This window comes from Protopterus annectens, chromosome 3.part1 (genome assembly GCF_019279795.1).
Source record: "Protopterus annectens isolate FY-2018-M chromosome 3.part1, PAN1.0, whole genome shotgun sequence".
Lineage (NCBI taxonomy): Eukaryota > Metazoa > Chordata > Ceratodontiformes > Protopteridae > Protopterus > Protopterus annectens.
Genome location: NC_056732.1, coordinates 161,868,285 through 161,889,254, shown reverse-complemented (window position 1 = coordinate 161,889,254; position 20,970 = coordinate 161,868,285). Strand labels below are relative to the sequence as shown.

At 42.7% G+C, this 20,970-nt stretch overlaps 1 protein-coding gene across 9 annotated transcripts in view; it reads right to left on the bottom strand.

Annotated features, from left to right (window-relative positions):
- Positions 1 to 20,970, bottom strand: part of SVIL (supervillin) — a gene marked incomplete in the record, with an annotated part of 2,930,183 nt that overhangs the window by 800,281 nt on the left and 2,108,932 nt on the right. For all 9 annotated transcript variants that reach the window (XM_044066681.1, XM_044066680.1, XM_044066686.1 and 6 more), the window contains 2 exon segments: positions 17,806 to 17,892; positions 18,063 to 18,152. In XM_044066681.1, the coding sequence (XP_043922616.1) occupies positions 17,806 to 17,892; positions 18,063 to 18,152 (177 nt within the window).

Sequence of the window (20,970 nt, the reverse complement as noted above, 5' to 3'; positions counted from 1 at the left end):
AAGTCCTCATATTGAAATTTCAGTGTACTTATAATCACTCCATCGATGCTTTCCTTCTCATAACCTTCATAATTTCAACTTCCTCTTTCAACTGCTGTTGCTGACTGAAAAGGGGGAAGTAACTGGTGTCCTTTTTTGTTCAGCTTTCCTCTATATGCTCAATGTCCCATCAATGTTGGCTTAGCGGTTCCAAACTTCAAGATACTCTTCCTTTGGTTGGTGTTTTTTTTTCTCAAAAAGTCCACAGCATCCCTGTGAGTATCATAGGACTTAATTGACCCCTGAAGGAACATTTTTGATAACGCTGATAGATCAGCTTCCACCACACACCTTTCTTTTTCAGAATTCTGATTACCAGAGTAAAGACATTCCTCCTTGACCAGGTGACATATGAGAAATCTTGGTCCACAAATACTGGGTTGTTACCAATCTTAAACTTTAACCCAGAGCAACCACAGTGCACTAAGCATTTTTTCATGTTTTTCATAAGATTTAAATTGCACAATCAGGGGTCTAGCCTCTCTTCATGGTTTCAACGCCTGATCTCCAAACTATCCAATATGCTCGCTCAATGTGTATTTCTTAAATCAGAATGAAGGCCCATTGTGTAGCAGTTCTCTCACTGACTTTATAAAATCTGATCCTTCCAATCTCTCAGGAAAACCCAGTATTTTGATGTTTTTACGTATGGCTTTGAGGTCTACTGTCTTTGCCTCAAAGTCATCTCACTTCAGACAACTCTGTTCTCACTCGTAAGTCTTCATTTTCTGTGATCAGATACAGTGATCTCCCCTCTCGTAGTTCCCTCCATACTGCTTTCAAATTGGTTGATCCATTTGAGCACTCATCTTTTCTTTCCTATTAGGACATTTTTCCCTATGAAATTTGGCTTTCAACAGAATGGTAGCTTAGAAGCACAGTAGTACTGAAAAGAAGGAAAGGGTTTTAAATAAGATAAGCCACTTCAGAGGTCCATGGGACTGCTATAGTTAACTTGGTGCCATACCAGAAGTCCGAAGGTCCAATTAAAAAAAATAAATAAATAAATACCATTGAACATTTCTCATTTGAAGTCTGTTCCATGGTGTCATGAGGCTAGAATTCTTAGGAACTCTCTTGCAGAGGCGGCTTCTTGAAGAGAAAGAATCCCTGAAAATGTTCTGAACAGTAAGAACTGTGCCTTCTGGTAGAAAGTCTATACATTTTTCTGTGCTCGTCATACATTGCAGGAAGACAATTTTTAAGGGTTTGAGATGGGACATTTGTAGGTTCAACTTGAAGTTGGGAGCAATTGGCATGTGATAAGCATCCTTCAGATATAAAACCACTTTCAAACAATGGTCTGGACGATGGGGTAGGATCATCTGTAGAGTGAGTATTCTGAATTTGGGAGGTACTTAGGTATGCCAAATCTTGCACTAGTCTCCATAGCAGCTCCTTTTTGGTACCAAAAGATTCTGGAGTAAAATCCTTCTTTTTGTGGTGCAGAAAGTGGTTCTATAATCTTTGCTTGAAACTTGTGAAGGAGTACCGGAGAGAACAGGGGTGTCCAGTCTGGACGGCGTGGGTGATTTTCCTGAAAGGAGGATTTTCTGTCCATTCCCAAGAGAATCCTCACTGCTATTCTCAGTACCCACATGGCTAATACTATTTGTAGTCAAGCAGCCGGGTTGAGATAAAGCCTGAGGGAAGGAGAGAAGGGACAAGAGGAAGCGATAGGATGTCCTGAATTTTGGCAGAGTCATTCTTTAATAGGGGAAAGAGTTCCCCCCCCCCCCCCAAGGGGACCCGTTTTATTTGGTTTGTAAGCATTATCCCCATGCCATTTCCTCTTGATACCTTGCCTCTTTAGGCTGGTATTTCTTTTTGTTCTGCCTTTTAAAGCTGGACACCCTGTTAGGGGATAATCTGGGAATATGAATCATTCCATATTCCCCGTGCATCACTTTTCCTCCACCATGCCATTGTTTGAGAATATGGGTCACAACACGGCCAAATACAAATTCAGAACTTAAAGGACCATTCAAAATCTCATTTTTTTAAATCCTTAGAAAAATTCTGGTTATGTAACCAAACACGCCTTCTCAATACAACAGAAGTGGCTGCATTTCAAGATATGGTGTTCGCACCTAACAAGACACTCCTCAAAGCATTTTTTGAAACCTGAGTTACATTAGAAACAATCTCTCTCATATATTTCTGTTCAGCAAGCAAATATACAGCAAAGTCATCTGAACTGTTAAGTACACTGCAATATAAATGTCCATATAAAAACCTAACAATTTTAAATTCTAAAGAAAAAAAATATTGACTGATGCAACTTTTTCTCTGAAATTCTAAAACTTGCCAATTTTATCTGGCACTGTACGGTTAAGAAGTGTCTAAGACACTCTTGTGAAAGTTGGCAGCTGGAGAAACGACAGATGAATCATCTAACAAAAGAGCAAAGACAGCTGCTACATTAAAGTCCACCTTGTATTTCCTCAAAGCCTTTCTAGAACTGGTTCACAAGCCATAGGGGTTTAACATGCAGTTTTATAGACCTCTTCTAAGGATAAAAAGAGGAGGAGCAGCCAAAACACTTGGAATCTCATCCCCAATAACATCAAACTCTGCCACTGCTTGGCGTAGCTCCAGATTGCTGCTAGTCAGATACATCTCTAACTCTAGCTTGCTTGGGTTTTTGAACCTGTTCACTTCTGAAGAATCAGACTGGACAGACAAGAGTATTCACTACTATCTCCATCAGTCTCTCTATCAAATTTGTGGCCATAGACTGATCTCTAGAAAAGGTAGTCCCATAGTCATTCTGAATAGGAGCATAGCCACCAAGATTAGAAGACTATAAAAAACTTTGCTACAAAAACCACATCCACCCTACATATGGTAATAATGTGATTGTCTGTCGTGTGGTGAATTTTCTGTTTCTTCTTACTACAAACATGATAGGACAAAATATTTGTGGCAGAGTATTACGTCGAACAAGGGGTCTCTCAACCCCAGACCTCTCCTACACTTAAAGTGTTTGACTCTCCTGCACCTAAACCAGATACTGGAACAGCCTGACAGGATGTTTTTGACCCTGGGTACCACAGAGGGCTGCGGACTCGCACCAGAATGTGATGGGGAAAAGGTAAGTGGTCTGCAGGCCTGCTTATGGCAACAACACATTCACAAACCATAAGTTGAGGCATGTTTTTGTTGATTTTCTTCTCTCTTCAGGTGCAACTGGATTTGATACAGGGTGTGGGGGTCCATCAAGTTTGGGGGAAAAACACCTGCCAGAATAATACAATGACACTGTCACTGGCTAAGACAGCAACACTGGCTAAGACAGCAATACAGAACAAATACAAACCATGTTCCCACCCAGCAAATAGGGCTAGCCTTGCTCTACAATCTCAACAGTTTATTAAACAGCACAGTCACAGTACAGTAGAGTGTCATGATCAGAACTAATTGGGAGCTAGAGTAGTTGGGATAATAAAACTGTTTGGATAATTAAACCGTACAAAAAATGTCTAAAATCTTTTTTTTTCCTGCATACAGGAATACACTTTTAAACCATTCAGTGATTTCAGTGGACAATAGAGAGTATTGTTCACATACAAGCTGGCTACAAGCTCAAAAAACATGGTCAAGTGAATACGTACAATGTTTACATATTCAGATTATGATTTTTCCTACCCAAAAACTTTGGAAGGCTGGTTCGGATAATTGACATTTCAGATAATCAAGACTCTACTGTACCAAGTAAAACTCATTTATGCATATGTGGACAAAAAATTAAATATATCCCTTAAATCAGATAGAAACATTTTAAAACAGCATAAATAATCATTTACTTAGAGATTTCCTTTTCAGAAAATGACAATCGCCACAGAAAATAAGAGGAAAGTAATATGAGGTGAGGTAAAATCACGATTTAACAATAAAAATGGCTATAGCAGTGTTAAATCAGTAGTAAATTTGTAAATGAAGAAAAATATGTTCATGTCAGAACTTCCAAATGAAGCAGATAAACAACAGAAATGAAGTCTAGTGTTCAGTTGATACCACGAAATCTTCAGTTTCCCAGTAAATGTCATAGACCACTTTAGGAAAAGCCCCATAACTGCTTAAAAGCAGTATTAAGCATACTAACACAGTGATAAGTTAGAATTCCCATAGGAATTATAATAGCAGTTGTAAATAACAAGAATATTAAAATAAAAAGTTAACATACATATACTTTTTTAATAAAACAGAAAGAAAACAAAAGTTTATAATTATAAAGAGGAAGGGAAATTCCCAAAGGGATCTTATCTGACACTCAGGAAGCTATAATTCACCAATGCAGGCTGCTGTGGAGGGGATTCAACTGTACAAATCCTTCGGCTTGCACAAAAGACTTGAACTGATTTTCTGTGACCAAGGTTATACTTCCCCTGATGGAAGGCACTTAGTCAATCCCCTGTCACAGACAGAAGTGGGAATTCTGAGCTCGGGAAAGCTGCCAGTGTTAGACTTATGCTGTTACAGAACTCATATGCCACTAAGGCAGTGTGAATGATGAACAGCTTTGGTTTACCACATCTCATGAGAAAAAGTATTTCAGCAGTGCATAACAACTCATATGGTACATTAGGTTTAATACTGGAATATGAATCCAAGTTTCTTACACCCATTAAGAGTGGCAGCCAAAACAACTAATGACGCTGCATCACTCTGGAAGATGCATTTTTTGCTGTTTTTAAACTCCTTCCATGTTTAAAGTACAGTTGTGGATAAAATATCATAACAATAGATCTTTCAGAAGTGGCTAGTGTGACGGTAAATCAAAGTACAGTTGTGTAAGTTAATGTACTGTAACAATACATGTTTGAACAGGTCACTGTTGCAGTAGCCATAACTATTGGCTGCACCCTGTCAAGAATATAGGATGTCTGGCCTTTCTTACAAGGACTTCAGCTCTTTTCTCACATACCATATACCTGCTCTTAGCACATAATTATATGATGGAATTAAAGGCATGTACAAAATCACCAAATGTAACAGCTTTCTTACCCAAAAGGGAAGATGAAGCATGACGTTCTAATGAAATTATGTCAGCTCATACAATGTCATCTCATGTCAAATGTCAGAACAACAAAAGATTAAGCAGGGATATCACCAGCCAGGGAAGGAGGAGGGAGAGACAGAGAGAGTAACACAGACCTACTTGAATGACCACTGTTATGGTAAGTTAATTTACACAACTTGCACTATGCTCTTCATTAGATCAATGTTGCAGTAGCCATAATATATGTGACAAGGGCAAAAGCTCAAAAAAAGGATAGTTGGAGAAGGGCCAGAATCTAGACGTCACTGGAAAATAGGTTTAGCAAAACTTGCTCTAGTTCTAGAAACTGAGTCTAACTTGTAGTGCTAAGCAAAAGTATGCATGGGGGACCAAGCAGATGTCTTAGGACAGACCTAGAATCCACCTCTTTCCAAAAAGCCTAAGAAGTAACCACAGCTCTGGTAAAGTGTACCACCAAAGGAAACAAAAAGCTGATGAAATTTTCTAAAATCTTTAATCCTTCCAAGTGGCACCTTAATTATCTGTGGGCATCTAAAGTATGAAGAATTATTTTACCTGTTTTTAGATTCAGGGCCCAGCATAGTGAAATTTATGTTCTGGTTTAATTTAAAATTTAGAAACAACTTCTAGCACAAAAGAAAGGTCAGTTTTAAGACTCACCCTGTTATGAATGATCAGAAAAGGTTGTATACACATTAGAGCCTATAATTCAGACACCAGTCTAGCACAAGTCATGAGCAATAGGCAAAACATTTTTCTATGCAAGAAATTTTAGAGAGTTGTATGCAGGTTCAAAAAAGATAGACAGCTAATTTCACCAACACAAAATTAAAATCCCAGACAGGTGCCATCTATTTTCTAGGTGCTCTAATATGTAATACCTCTTTTTTAGAGCTGTTTAGCTTGAAATAAGGAAGAAAGGGGATCTAAACGCATCAAGCAGAAACAGCTGAAAGGTGTAGTAAGGAAGTATACACCAGAACTAATATGACTAAATTCATAGAAGTACTGAAGAACCAATGGAATTCCCCACTTCGGATGGATCTTATTCGCTTTTATAGCACCAACCAGAAAATATTTTCCATTTAGCCAAGTATGATTTCTTACTAGCAGGTTTTCTTGTCTTCTTTAACAACTGTTGCAAATCCATAGAAAAAAAAAGGTGCCTAAATGGGATCAAAAACCTATCATCCAAACAGTCGGACAAATTCTGCATATTGGAGCAGAATAGAGATCCCTTGTTTTGTGTGAGCAAACCCATATTGTGAAGAAGTTTTTGGTAAATGCCTCTTGCCAGATGCATGAGAAGGGGCACCCAGTGTTTTCTGGGCCAAAAGGGAGTCACCAGAAGGCATCTTTGGAAAGTCCATCTTGATTATTAGTAGGGCTTTGGATATCAGAGGAAAGTGAAGAAAGCATAAGGAACATTACTGTCCAGGGGAAAAGAATGCCTTGGCTTTCCTGGCCTTTTTGTAAGATGTCTTGAACAGGACAGGTTTAGTTGTCTACTGATATGGCAGGCAAACAGATATACTGGAGTTCCCCACAGTCGGGCAATTTCCTGTAAGAGCTCTGAGAGCAGCATCCACCCATGAGGGTCTATCTTGGATCTGCTCAAGGACCTCTGCTATTGTCTCCTGCTATGCAGGGATGTATGTAACCTGAAAAGTGAGACAATTTTGGATTGCCATCTCTCAGGTAATCATGGTTAGTCTGCAAAGAGAAAAGGGAAACATGTCCCCTTTTGTTTATATACCACAACTGATGCGTTGCCTGTTACCACTAAAAGGGATCCAGGAGAGCACAACTCATTTAGAGCTTTGTGGCTTTTACTGGAGCCATCATTTTCTTGAGATTCCTGCATCTGCACCAAAAATGAGGCTCCACATGCCTTAGATCTTAATACCTTGAAACACTGCTCTCCAAATGCAAAGTCTGAAGTGTCTGTTTTGACTGACTGAGCAAGAGAAGGGGAAGAGAAAAGTATGCCTGGATTTAAGAAGACCTGTCTGGCCTACCACATGAGATCCTTCTTGACGAAACTGAGCACAGGAATTGTGACGGTTAAAGAATGAGGGTGTTGGAACCAAATTGTTTTGAGCTATCACTTGATCTGAAAAAATAGAACCATTAGAATGGAAGAAGTCATGTAACCCAGAATTCTGAAGAACTCTTTTGCTGTGGACATGTTCTGATGAGCCAGTGGAGGTAATGACAGAATACTTTGTCTAGAAGGAAGGCTGTTGAAAGAGGTGTCTAAAATAAATCTTTTGAACACTAACTTTTCAGTAGAGGTTAAACACAACTTTTAACTTTTTTGTGAAAGGCAGGCTGGTAAAAAGAATGGACGGTAAAATAAAGAGCTGCCTTATATGGAGGAAGCTAAGAGGAGGAAAGCATCCAAACTGGGGGGGGGGGGGTATAAATGTCTTACAGATGCAAAAGGCTATTACTGGTGTAAAGTACTTTCTGAAAACCCTTGGAGTGATGGGAAGGCCAAAAAGGCAGAGATGCAACCGAACGTAAAATCCCAAGGTAAAGAATCTTGGGTAACTCACGTTTTAGAATGTGCAGATAGGCATCTTTGAAGTCTAGAGTAACCAGAAAAGCCTTGTGAAACAGATGTGGGGAAAAGGGGTTGCAAAACAAGAATCTTGAATTTTGGTACCAAAAGAAAATAATTTAGCTCTGAGAGGTTTAAAATAGGTCTCCATGTTCCTTATTTTCTGGAATCAAGAAACATTCTCAAACAGAAGCCTCTAACTTGCTGAGATGTAGGGACGGACTCTCACTCCCCAGGACAGATAATTCAAATGGATTTGGTTCTTTGGAGAAAGAGATAATCCCAGCTTGAGATTGCAGGGATGCCCATTGCACTTTGTAACCATTCTGAATTGTTTTTAGAACCCAAATACCAGAGATTACCGGTTTCCAAATGTGAAGACAGCAGAAGAGATTTGCTTGAACTTTGAGAATAAAAGCTGAGGTGAGGGGTAAATGTAATAAGACACTGGCAGTCCTGTCCTTTACTTTTTGAGTCACCCTGTCATTTTTTTCTTAAACTATTGTTCAGTGGGCATTTGCAGGGAGGACTTAAGACTTTCAAAAGGGGTCAAAAGAGGAAGAGTAATTCTTTAGGCATTTAGGATTAGGATATAGATGAGTTGCTTGACTCCTTGTATTAATTTCCCTCTTTCTTCCAGCTTCTTTAGAACTTCAGCAGATGAGTTTCCAAAAAGACTGTCTTTGTCAAGTGGAACATTTAAAAGCTGAGCCTTTATAGCATCAGGAAACTTTGAAGTATTATCCAGGCATTCCTGTACAGTAAACTACCTGTTACAGAAGCACAAGCAACATCCATTGTGTCATAAGCACATACAACAGAATATGTATTGACATGGAAAGTACACTTTAACAAGTCATGTAAATCATACTTAGTGTGTAACTTATATAGGCTAGCTAGGGTTTGTTGCAATATTAAGCAATATTTAAAAATGCATTTGGTAGTTGACTGCTCTAAATACCAGTGTGGAGGATGTGCAGCCTTTTCCCAAATCTATCAAAGGCACGGCTGTCCTTACTTGGGACAAGGTTAGCAGCTGACAAGGCCCTGGGACTTCTGTTCCCAACTAAACAAACAACAGGGTCTGATGCTTGGTTTTTTTTGTTTTTTTTTTAAATAGAGGAATTTGTGTCAGGTGTCTTTTAAAATTTGTCAGGTTTCTTGTGGCCAGGAGGGTGGGGAGTCTGAGGAGACAGAATCTAAAACAAAGGCATCCTCGAAAGCTCCTAAAACAAGACAGAAAAGCAAATGATTTTGGGGAGTCCACACTGTGTAACTAGTAATCTCTGTTTTCTGAGATTTTAACACCTATTTACCTTCCCCCACTACAAGCATCCTTTCATTTTTTTTAGATTGTATCCCCAAAAGAAATTTATTTTTTGACAGAAGTGGAAAAGATAGTATCTTCAGATTATGACAATGAGTAGGGATGTATAAATGATATGCAGTCCAAAACCTCAACATCAGATTCAGATAGAACCTCTTCTGACAATACGGGCAGAAGCTGGAAGAGAAGGCTTCAGAAACGGGACTGCTTCGAACAAGCCCTGATTAAAATTGTAGCAATCCTCCTGCGAAGCCTTCTGCCCTGAAGGGGTACAATAAGGAGGGGTTTATTTTTTTTTTTTGTGTGTTCTCAGGGGGTCTTGAACCTTATGGTTTTAGATGAGGAATCCAGAGGCGGGATCTCCACATCTGACCTGGTGACACCCTCCTTCACCAGTACTTTGTGTATACCATCCAGGCCCTGAGAGAGAAAAAAAGCCTGGTTCTCCATTACAAGCAAATTCAGCCTGACATATAATCTGAATGGACTTGTGATGTTCCCAGGCCTTAGTGGCCTCATGAGTTCATGCTGGAGGGACCATGAGAGCACAACAGTCACAGCCCCAGACCACAAAAACAGATTGGGAAGTCTGAGTTTCTTCTGAAACCTCTTTAAAATGTTTATTTTCACTTTCTGCTGAAGGGCAAGTCTGCTAAAGGAGTCCATCACCATGACTGCACACTACAAACCCCCCAAGGTGCTTATTCTCAAGAAAATATTATAACAAATTCTGCCAACTACTCAGTTTTAGGAGTGAAGGAAAGCCAAACCTGTCAGGACCTAACTTTATCCTGTTCATCTAGATAGAAAACACAGGAAGTACGGATGACCTTTATAATGAATCTATCTACCACAAGAACATTTGCCCTTTCTGACAGACACACCATTTTTTACATAACTTTCCAAAGGAAAAGAATGTTTCCTCAGTGGGGAAACTTATCTGCCCCAAACTGTAGGTGAAGCCAACCACTGATACTCATCCCAAAAGATTATGAGAAGTCTGCATATAAACATACATACGCCAAGAAAGTTATGACTTATGCATGCCTACACAACCTTATTTCCAGCACATAATCTGGTATTTAGGCCAGGCATACAGTCCATAAGGAAGGGGCCCCTAAGATTTGCAGTCTAGCCAGATGTTCAACATCCTTAACAGGACACATGGCATATACTTCCAGCTACTGCAAAAAGTGATCTAAAGAAGGTCATCATTAGGATTTTATCTCAACTATCTTGTCTTCCTTTCCAGCCAGCTTTCTAAACAGCAGACCCATCTTCCCTAGGTTGGTTATTATTGGTCCTATGCCTGCATTTTATGAAATCTTTGTAAGCACATGGGGTAGTGCCACAAAGATCAGTGTTAAGTAGTTTCTTCACTTCACTGATTGTGATTGTGGGATATTATAAATCTACACTAATAAAACTTTGAACACAACCAAAGAACAAGCTAAAAAAGAAGTTATGTACTCACCATAACGTTCCATCTGAGTAGATAACTTAATTTGTCAGCAACCTGTGGGTTTCGGATCCGACTCTGATCTGAGCCAGCAGCATACCAAGCTAAAGATCCGAGCTCCAAGCTCCTCCCCCTTACCCATACTACCCTGCAACCTCCTTCCAATCCTCAGATCGCGTTTGCCACCTGCACAAAATAACAAAAACAAACTAACAACCTGAGAAACCTGACTCAAAGACAAAACAAAACTCGAGCATCCAAACCTCAAGCTCAGCTAAATAACCATCCAGTTTAGGGGTAAGGAGGGAGGGACGGTTGCTGACAAATGAAGTTACTTACTCAGATGGAACGTTATGGTGAGTACATAACTTCTTTATCTGAATTAGTTAACTTCATTAGATCAGCAACCTGTAGGACAGAGTCCCCAGCTACCCGAAATCTTGGGAGGCCCTCAAGGAAGACTATTCTGGAGAACTGCAGAGCCAAAAGCAGCCCTTCCTCTAGACACCAAATCTAGTTTATAATGAGAAATAAAGGTGTGAGAGGATGGCCAGATAGCCGCTGAACAAATGTCATCCAGGGAAACTCTAAACCAGAATGCAGCAGACACTGCCATAGGACACGTAGAATGAGCATGAACTCCCATTGGTTCTGGCAAGCCAGATTCTCTATATGCCAAGAGGATACAACTCGAAATCCACCTGGCAGGAGTCACTTTAGAAACCAGTTTCCCTAGAAAAGGTTTTGCAAAGGAGACAAAAAGTTGGTCAGATCTACGAAAGACAGCCATCCTGTGTAAATAAAAATGTAACTGTCTGTGAACATCCAGTAAATGAAGTTTATACTCGCCTTTGTTCTGGTAATAAGGGAAAAATACCAGCAAATTAATGGATTGATTAATGTTCATCTCGGAAGCAACTTTGGGAAGAAAGGAGGGATTAGTCCTAAGAGATGCCCTGTCCTTGTGAAATACAAGGTATAGAGGTTTGATACAAAGAGCCTGAAGCTTCGACACTCTCCTGGCTGAGGTAATGGCTCCCAAAAAGGCCATTTTCCATGACAAGAATTTCAGATCAACGGAAGCTGCAGGTTCGAACGGAGGCGCAACCAATGCCTGAAGAACCAAGGTCAGGTCCCACGGTGGGGATGAATTTCTAACAGGGGGTCTCAAAAGAAAGGTACATTTTAGAAAGGCCTTACAAATTCTGGTAGCAACGAGAGAACAAAAGTTGTCCCCAATATGGAAATGGGAAATAGCAGCCAGCTGAACCTTTACAGTAGATGAGTTGGCCCCCTGCTGAAAAATATGAGATAAGAATTCTAGAACCGCTGGAATAGGAGCAGTAAAGGGATCCAAGTTCTTACATGAAGCCCAAATGGAAAAACTTTTCCATTTACTATTGTAAATCTTCCTAGTAGAGGGTTTATGTGCCACCACCAGAATGGACTTGACTAGGGAAGAGATACCGGGAGTCCTGGCAACTAAGGGAACTGGATCAGCCAAGCTGAGAGCTTGAGCTCATCCAGGTTCGGAGGGGCCATTCCCAAGGGATGAGAGATCAGATCCAGAATGGGATTCAAGATCCAGAGAGGAGCTATGAGATGAGATGAGACCATAGGCAGGGGAACTAGACTTGAAGTCAGAATGGGGCTATGTGGATAATCTTGCTCCCCAACCGACGAGCTTTCTGCAAAAATGCTGTCATCAGCGAAGTGGTGGATATGCATAAAGAAGTCCAGGTGGCCATGTATGGACTAGAGCATCTCTGGGGAATTAGAGTGAAAAACCTTGCTGCAATTTGCATTGGAAGGCGATACGAAGAGATCGCAGCAAGGCTGACCCCACTTGAGGAAGATCTGTTCCGCTATGGAAGAATTCAGAGACCACTCGCAAGGAGAGAGGATAGTTCTGCTCAATTTGTCTGCCAGAATGTTGGACCGACCCGGAATGTGCTTTGCTAACAGGAAGTGGTTGGTGGAGATCACCCATTCCCAAACTCTCATGGCTTCTTGGCAAAGAGGGTAAGACCTGGTTCCCCCCTGTTTGTTGATATACCCAGACCACTGACATATTGACTGACTGGATCGCAATAGTCTCCAGAGGAAGGAAGGCATAAAGGGCCTGCAATGCTAAAAGGACAGCCCTCATCTCCAGTACATTTATATGCATAACGGTCTCTGTCTGAGTCCACATGCCTTGGACAGTCCTGCCCGTACAATGCCCCTCCCCACCCTAGGCGGGAGGTGTCCATGGTCACTGTGGCCTCGAGTAGGGTCATAAAAGGTTGTCCTTCCCAAAGGGCTTGGGATTGGAGCCACCAGATGAGGGAGTTCCAGCAAACCCTGCCGAGGGGAATCGGCAAGTCTAGTGGATGGTGTAGAATGGACCACTGGACTTGCAAAGTCCACTGTAGAACCCTCATGTGTAGACGAGCGTAAGGGGTCAAAATTGATCGCTGCCACCATGGACACCAAAGCTCTCAGGACTAACTCTGTTGGAGGAGCAGGAGACTGAAGAAGAGCTAGTACATGCAGAGTCATGCTGTGAAGTCTGTCTGGCATTAGGAAAGCCTTGGCCTGAAAGGAATCTATCCTGGCCCCTATAAAGTCTATAAGCTGAACAGGTTGGAGGAACGACTTCTTGACATTTATAGTGATCACCAACTGGGATGATAAACGGAGGAAGAAGTCCCTGGCTAGAGAGAGTAGATGCCTGATGGGGGCGGTGAGGAGCCAGTTGTCTAAGTACGGGAAGACCAGTATGCCCTGGAGCCTCAGGTGGGCCGCTACAACTGCCATGACCTTGGCGAACACCCTGGGGGCTGTGGTGACACCGAAGGATAGGATCCTGAACTGGTAATGACTGGCCCCTAGCCGAAAGCAGAGAAACCTCCTGGACCATCTGTCCATGAGAACATAGTAGTACGCATCCTTGAGGTCTATGGAACACATCCAGTCCTCCTCCTGCAAGAGAGGCAGGATGAATTGAAGCGTAACCATCCGGAATTTCCCTTTAGCAATGAAAAGGTTCATTGCAGACAGGTCGAGGATCGGCCTTAAGTCCCCCATCTTTTTTGGCACCAGAAAGAACCTGGAGTAAACACCTAATCCGGACTGGTCTGGGGGCACATGCTGGATGGCTCGTTTTTTCTAACAGCTTTTTTATTTCCAAAGCTGCGGCCTCCCTTTGAGTGGGTGAAACATCTGGGAGGCATCTTGAGTAAGGGGGCTTGTTTATGAAGAGGATTGAATAGCCTCTGGATATTATCTGAAGCACCCAGCCATATGTTGTGATGGACTCCCACTGAGCCAGGTGCCTCGAAAAACGCCCCCCGACTGCCTCCAGAGAGGAAAAGTCAGGCAACCCTTCAGGGCTGCTGTGCGGGTTGGTCAGAAAAAGGTTCCCATGACCCGAAGTTCATCGGTCCCCCTCTACCTCTGAGCAGTTAACCACCTTGTCCCCCTTGGCCTCTGGGGAAGAAGGGGTCCTGAGCGTACCAGGCCTGCTGAGATTTCCGGAACCACATCTTCTGCCCTCACTGGTTCCTGGAGAAGGACCTTTGAGGAGTAGAGAAGCGGATTCTGACAGCTGACGGCGTTTTCCCATCTTTCTCACTCTGGACCAGTGTCTCGCGCAGTGTCTTCCCTAACAGGGTAGACCCGTCAAAGGGTGCATTCACGAAGGACGCCACGAAGGATTCTGAGAAATTGCAAAGCCGAAGCCAGGCATGATGCCTTAAGGCGATACCAGACCCGCTAGTTCTAGCGGCTCCTTCCATGGCATGGGAGAGTAGCCGCACAGACTATTAGACACTGATTTGAGAGTGGCCATACGAGCCGAGAAAGTCCGTTTATCCTCGGTCAACATAGACTCTAGGGGAGACTCAGCATACTCTTTAACCAGGTCCCACTGCAGTCTGATTACATGGGCCAAGTAATTCAGCGCCCTAATAGAGAAGGTAACTGAAGCAAACATCCGCTTTCCAATACGGTCCATTACCTGAGACTCCTTGTCAGGGGGATGGACTGAAGAACTGTCCTGAGCTAGTTCCTGTTCACTGGCCGTCGCCACCACCACCATGGCATCTACAGGGGAACCCTTGCTCCACAAAGCTTTGTCTGCAGGGGGGCTCAGAATCTTGTCAGGTCTTCTGGGGATCGGCTCTCCAGTGTCCAGTTCCTTCCACGCCCTGGTGGTAATCGGGTCGACCAGGGGGTCGGCCGGGGGGGGGGGCACCCAAGAGGTAGATGTGCCTGTATCGAACACCTCCAGAAATACTGACTCATCCGAGGAAGGCCTTTGGGTGGACCCCCCTTGGCGGAGCATTTCCATAATGTCTCCGAAGGAGATGTTGGGGGGTGACCTGGGAGAACCTTCCCCTTTCTCCAAATTTGTATCCTTAGTGAGGGACTCAGGGGAGTCCAAGTGCCTCCTTTTGCACAGGCGTTTGTGAGGAATCTCCTCGGGGGGACTGTCCAAGGGGGCATCACCAACGGATTCATGTTCCTCCAGGGGAACTGGCTGGGGCGTCAACGACACAGGCTGTCCCTGGGACTGGATGATGGAGAACAAACTGAGCTTCGAAGGAGCAGGGGAGGACCCTGAGAAAAGAGTGAGGGGTCTCTATCCTCTAGAGAGAACCCTCTCAACAACGTCGAATGCCGATGGGGAACCGGCCTCTCTAAGACAGGTGGCCGGCACCCTCAGATCTGATGAAGGGATCAGTGTCGGAGCCGAAGTGCTCGGACCCGAGTGGGCGGTGTGCTCCAACCACAAAGGAGCCGAAGATACACTCGCCCCTCAGATCCGATGCCCGGCTCTTGGCCCCGAGAGCTCGGATCTGAAAAGGGATCCAATAAGCTCGAGGGCATGGCCGGCGTTGAGGTAGCAATAACCATCGGCGCCAACTCCCTGACTCCGAGGCTCCTCAGATCCGAAGACTCCAAAATCTGGTAGTGGATCAGAGAAGGAGCTATCAGAGCAAATAGTGGTGCTGAACTCCCCACCGTGGGGGGGGGGGGGGCAGCAACACTCCCATCTGCAGCTGAGTTTGCAAGAAGCGACGCATCATCCGGTCCATATCTATCTCCGAGAGGCTACGAGTAGATCTGGAAGAGGCCGCCGAAGCCAGCCGGGAGGGCCGATGTGACGACCTCGAAGATGGTCGGGCCCTCCTCCTCCGGCTCCAGAGAGATGCGTGGGGAACGGAGCCATGGGGAGGAAGGCTTGGTAATCTTCAACGGAGAAGAGAGAACCTTAGTGGGAGGGGCCGAGGGGTCCAATTCGGCCCGCCATTTGTGGCTTCTCTCTCTTTCTCTCTCCCCCTTCTCTCTTTTCTGCCCTTTTTTGCTTCTCGCTCTCCCCGAGACAAGGTGGGAGGGTGAATCCCAGACAGGGGAGGAGGGCCAGATGGTTGGGCAACCGCAGCTGCGGCTATTGCTACATAGGGGGAAGAGGAAGAAGAAGAAGCTGACTCCACGGGTAGAAGACCCGCCAGAATCAGCTTGTTCTTCCTATCTCACAAGGCCCAGGGATTAAAGGCTGCACAGATCTGGCAGCATGAGGAAAGGTGGGGAACCCCCAAGCAAAGAATGCACTGAGCGTGACCATCTGCTGGCAACAGCATATGGCCACACTCAGTGCACTTAGAAAATGTAGTTTTCTGGCTTTCAGCCATACCCTCGCATACACGCACACCTAAAGGGAAAAGAAAGGCCTACTAGGGGATAGATATTACCAAGGATAAGAGGGGGATAGATTAGTTGAGAAGAAAAATAATATCTAAATATACTACACACACACAGCTAACCAATTAGACTACCCAAATATTTTTAGAAAAATATAAGAATTGGCTACACTCACCTGGAGCTCGAAGAATCCCGTGATTGGCAAAGCCGCGGCAAACGAGATCTGGGGATTAGAAGGATGTTGCAGGGTAATATGGGTAAGGGGGAGGAGCTTGGAGCTCATAGCTTTAGCTTGGTATGCTGTCGGATCCGAAACCCACAGGTTGCTGATCAAATGAAGTTAACTACTTCAGATCAACAGTTTCAAACAAATTGAACAATCCTCTTGGGGGGGGGGGTGAAAGCAGAGTATCTTTACTACCACAGTGACCATTCCTTGAAGATCTTAAACTGTACTGTTATGGGAAGTATCCTCCATCCTACAACTAAACTTTCTTTCCTCTAAAGGGAAGGTTCACTGTAATGGTAAATCATAACTTCAAGGTAGATTCTCAAGCAGACTGTTAGCCCAGAGCAATACTGACAAATGAAAGGATCACCTATATCACAGCTGGGCCAAACCATATCCTTCTCCTACACTGTCTCCACCTAATAATGTTTAGTAAAGGTGTGGATTACAAACCATGTGCCAGCTTCTAAAATGGTTTCTACAGAAGGATTTGTGAAATATCCTGTGAATGTTGCTGTTGCCTCAGAAGACTTCTGCCCTACAAAGATTTGTTGCACTTGTCATAACAGAAGGTGAAACAATGGTCCAATCATCTGGGCATCTTTTGTTTAGTGACTGGCAAAACTTATTTTTCTTTCTTGAAACACTAGAGATGATCAGTCTTTCTGATTTACTTTGCTCATGCAAAGTAACTGTTAAGACTTCCCTTTCTGTAAAAAAACAAAAACAACAATTGTTGCGAGATTACACTGGAATATGTCCAAGAAAAGAACACAGCAATTGCTCTCTATGATTTGACACCAAAAGTGACTGCCCCAAACAGTCTAATCAAAAATGTAAACCACTAAAGCAGAAAGCCAAAAAGAAGAGACCAGTACTCAAAGTAACCCAACATACTGGGATATACTACATAACTGTTCTGCATTACATACATTTGTTTTGAGCACTTACCTGAAAGACTTCTAAATTTGATATGCTTACGTTTAAGATGGTACAGTATACAAATGTTTATTTTTTTGTTTTGTACCCTATGTTTGTGTAATTAACCTCAATTCACTCCTGAAAAGGGAATCAATTACCAAGGCAAACCAGAAGATTAGAAAAATGCGATAAAGACGCAAAACGAGTCTGTGATAAGTAACAGGATGCCTATGACAAAGCAATTCTGTAACAACAGTATTATTTTTATTTTTTTAACTTGTCAATCAGGTAAACAAGCTGGGCACAAGTGAGTCTCTTTAGGGGCAACTCCACAGCGCTATTGGGTTAAGTAACTCTCTCACAACTGCACAGCACAAAGACTGAAAAATAAGAATCCAAACCAGAACTTCAGGATGGTGCTAATTTGCAGTTCATAACATTAGTCATCTGTGCTGAAGTACCAGACTGTTTAAAATATTTATACAAGCATACTGGTGTCTGTATGTGTGCACATATATACCTCTCTTTATATGTTAAGTAAGAAGAAACAGCTTACCTCTGTTGTTCAGTCTACCCAAGAAAGACTCAAGTTTATCAAGCTTTTTATCAGATTCCAACTGCATATCTGGCCTGGCTTCAATGTCTAATTAAAACAGAAAACGGTACTGATTTCACCTACTGTACTTTGGAAATGTCTCTAGTAATTAATTTTGCAATATTGCACTAATGTTATGTAGCTACGGCATGCAACGTTAGTACGATACAAAAGCAGTCCAAAATTAAATACAAACCCTTTCATGAATCAGAACTTACCTTCCTGAGGTTTTAAGACTGGCGAGCTAGTTTTTATTTTCATACTTAAAGGTGATGCTACTGGAGTAACTGATGCAGGGGATGCTAAACCTAGGAAATAAGCAGACGTCATGAGGAAATGTTTTCCAATTTTAAACACAAAGGTAGAAAGCATGTATCCGTGATAAAGCCATTTACATGACCTGGTTAAATAAGTCTACTGAGAGGCATCAAGTGTGTCATCATTCTAATATCAAACCTAAATTAACCTGTGACAACTACAGAGGAGCAGTATGTCCTTGTACAGCCTTCTTGTAGTCAGTCAGCATTCTCACAAGAGAGCAGATTCTTTTCAAGTCCAGCAAATAATACATCTATATCCTGATGTGGGAAAATCCAGAATTATCTCAGTCAATCAAAACAGACAAGCTTCAAAATCAGAAAGACTGTTTTATTATGGCACACAAAACCTGGGAAAGAAATTGCTTGCACTAAAAACATACACACCACTTCAAACATAACATGGGGGGGCTGTGCCCCCCACACCTTCCTAACTAAATATACCACCTCAAAGATCGCACTAGAGTGGAGTAAAGGGCAAGGTCACGGCTCAGGCCAAACGATTTTTTCCCTGGGAAAAAAAATTGCTGACTTGAGCCTTCGCTATTTTGGTCTATATGTGTTGGCAAAACGTCATTCGCTGTAATGCTGTTTCGCTGATCTAATATAGACCCCAAAAATTTAGGATCACATTTTCCAGCCTATGAGGGAATGGATTAAAGCCTGCAGCACAAGGTTAAAGTCACATGGAGGGGTAGGATCTTTATAAGGTGGTCTAAGTAAAATAGTACCTCTTAGAAAGGCCTTGCACATCTTACACGAAGCTAGAGAAGAAATGTCAACTCCTACATGAAAGTTAGGAACTGCTGCCAATTAAACTTTAATGGTAGAGGAGCTAGCTCCCTCATTAGACATTGCTGCCAAAAATTCTAATATATTTGGCGTAGGGGCTGAAAAGAGATCAACATTTTTTTTTGATGCACCCAACAAAGAAATCTTTTCAACTTACTCTTGCAGATTTTCCTAGTGGAAGCTTTATGAGAAGACAAAAGTATATGACGAACAGGGAACAAGAGCATAGTTTGTCTAGCTATTAATGGAAGTGAAGAAACCATGCTGTCAGCTTTAGGTTTGAGATATCCGGGTGAACCATGCCTGTTGGGTGAGACAGGAAGACTGGAATTGGATCCAGAATCCAAGGCGGGTAAATTAGATGAGGCCAAAGGAAGGGGAACCAAAACTGTCAAGGCCAGTAAAGTGCAATGAGGAATGCTTTGCTCTTCAACCTTGCAGCTTTCTGTAGGAATTTGGGAATTAATGGGGCTTGTGGATAAACATAGAGAAGATCTGAGAGCCAAACTTCGAGCAAAGCGTCCATCAATGACTCCCCGCCTGTCACTTTTTTGTTGAGAAACCACTTGTGAGGTAAAAGAATGAACCTGCTCAATTTTGTCTGCTGTCACATTGGACTTTCCCAGAACGTGCATTGCTATAATAAAGCAACTGGATGAAATCACCCACTGTCACACACTGAGGGCTTCTCGACACAAAGGATAAGACATGGTTCCTCTGTTTGTTAATGTATCAAACTAATGACATACTGTCCATTTGGATTGCAACTGTTCCCAGAGGCATAGCATCTTGAAAAGCTTGCAATGCTAAAACCACTGCTCTCATTTCCAAGACATTTATATGCAAATTGGCCTCTTCAGGGGATCAAGTGTCTTGGATTGTTTTCTCCAAGATGTGCCCCCTCCCTACCCCATCCTGGAAGCATCAGGGGTCACTATTGCTTTGGGATGCGGGAGAATGAATGGATGGCCTTTTAAAAGCTGGTCTGATTTTATCCACCACCAAAGGTACCTTCTTGTATGTCTGTGTGATCCTTATTTGAACTGACATTCTGATAAAGATTCGACCATTGGGATGCTAGCAACCACTGATGAATTCTTATATATCATCTTGCCAGGGGAATAAGAATTATGGATGATGACATTGACCCCAAGGCTTGGAGAATTAGTTAAGCTGAAATTTTGGTGGTGTGGATAATTTTTACGTCTGAATTCTGTTTAGGGGAAGGGAGGCTATCCCAGATACTGTACTGAAATTTGCCTCCTATGAATTTCAGTGTTTGTGAAGGATGCAACTGAGATTTCTTGTAGTTTATTGCAATTCCCAAAGGAAGCAAGTTTGGAGTACCTGGTTTCTTGCAAATATAAGTAGATGCCTCATCAGAGAGGTAATTAGCCTGGCATCAAAGTATGGAAACACATGGAATCCCTGCAGCTCAAGTGAGCTGCCACCACTGCCATGAATTTGGTGAACATCCTGGGGGCTGTGGTAAGAAGAAAGGGCAAAGCTTTGAACTGGTAATGACTGGTTACCAGCTGAAAGAGCAAGAACCTTCTGATCGCCTGTTCATTTTTATGTGGCAGTATGCATTTTGATGGCCTTCAAGCACATCCAATTATCCTTGCCTAGAAAAGACAGTATGGACTGAACTGTGACTATCCAAAACTTTGAATGCTAAACTGATTTGTTCAAGTTGTTGAGATCCAGAATTGGTCTCCAGTCCCCTGATTTTTTGGCACTAAAAAGAATTTTGAGTAATTTCTGAATCATTTATGGTCTGGTGGAACTTCCAGGACGAGTCTTTTCTGTAGCAGCTTTTGTATCTCTAGTGCTGCTGCTTTCCTCTTGATTGGGTGGAGAATTGGGAAACTTTGGACAGGATGGAGATGGAAGGGAAAATGAAATTATATAACCTCTGAAAATAATTCTCTGCACTCGTGTCTTTTGTGATAACTAGCCAGGCTGTCTAGTGCAGGGATAAGCTACCATTGACTGCCTCCAGAGGGGGACAATCAGG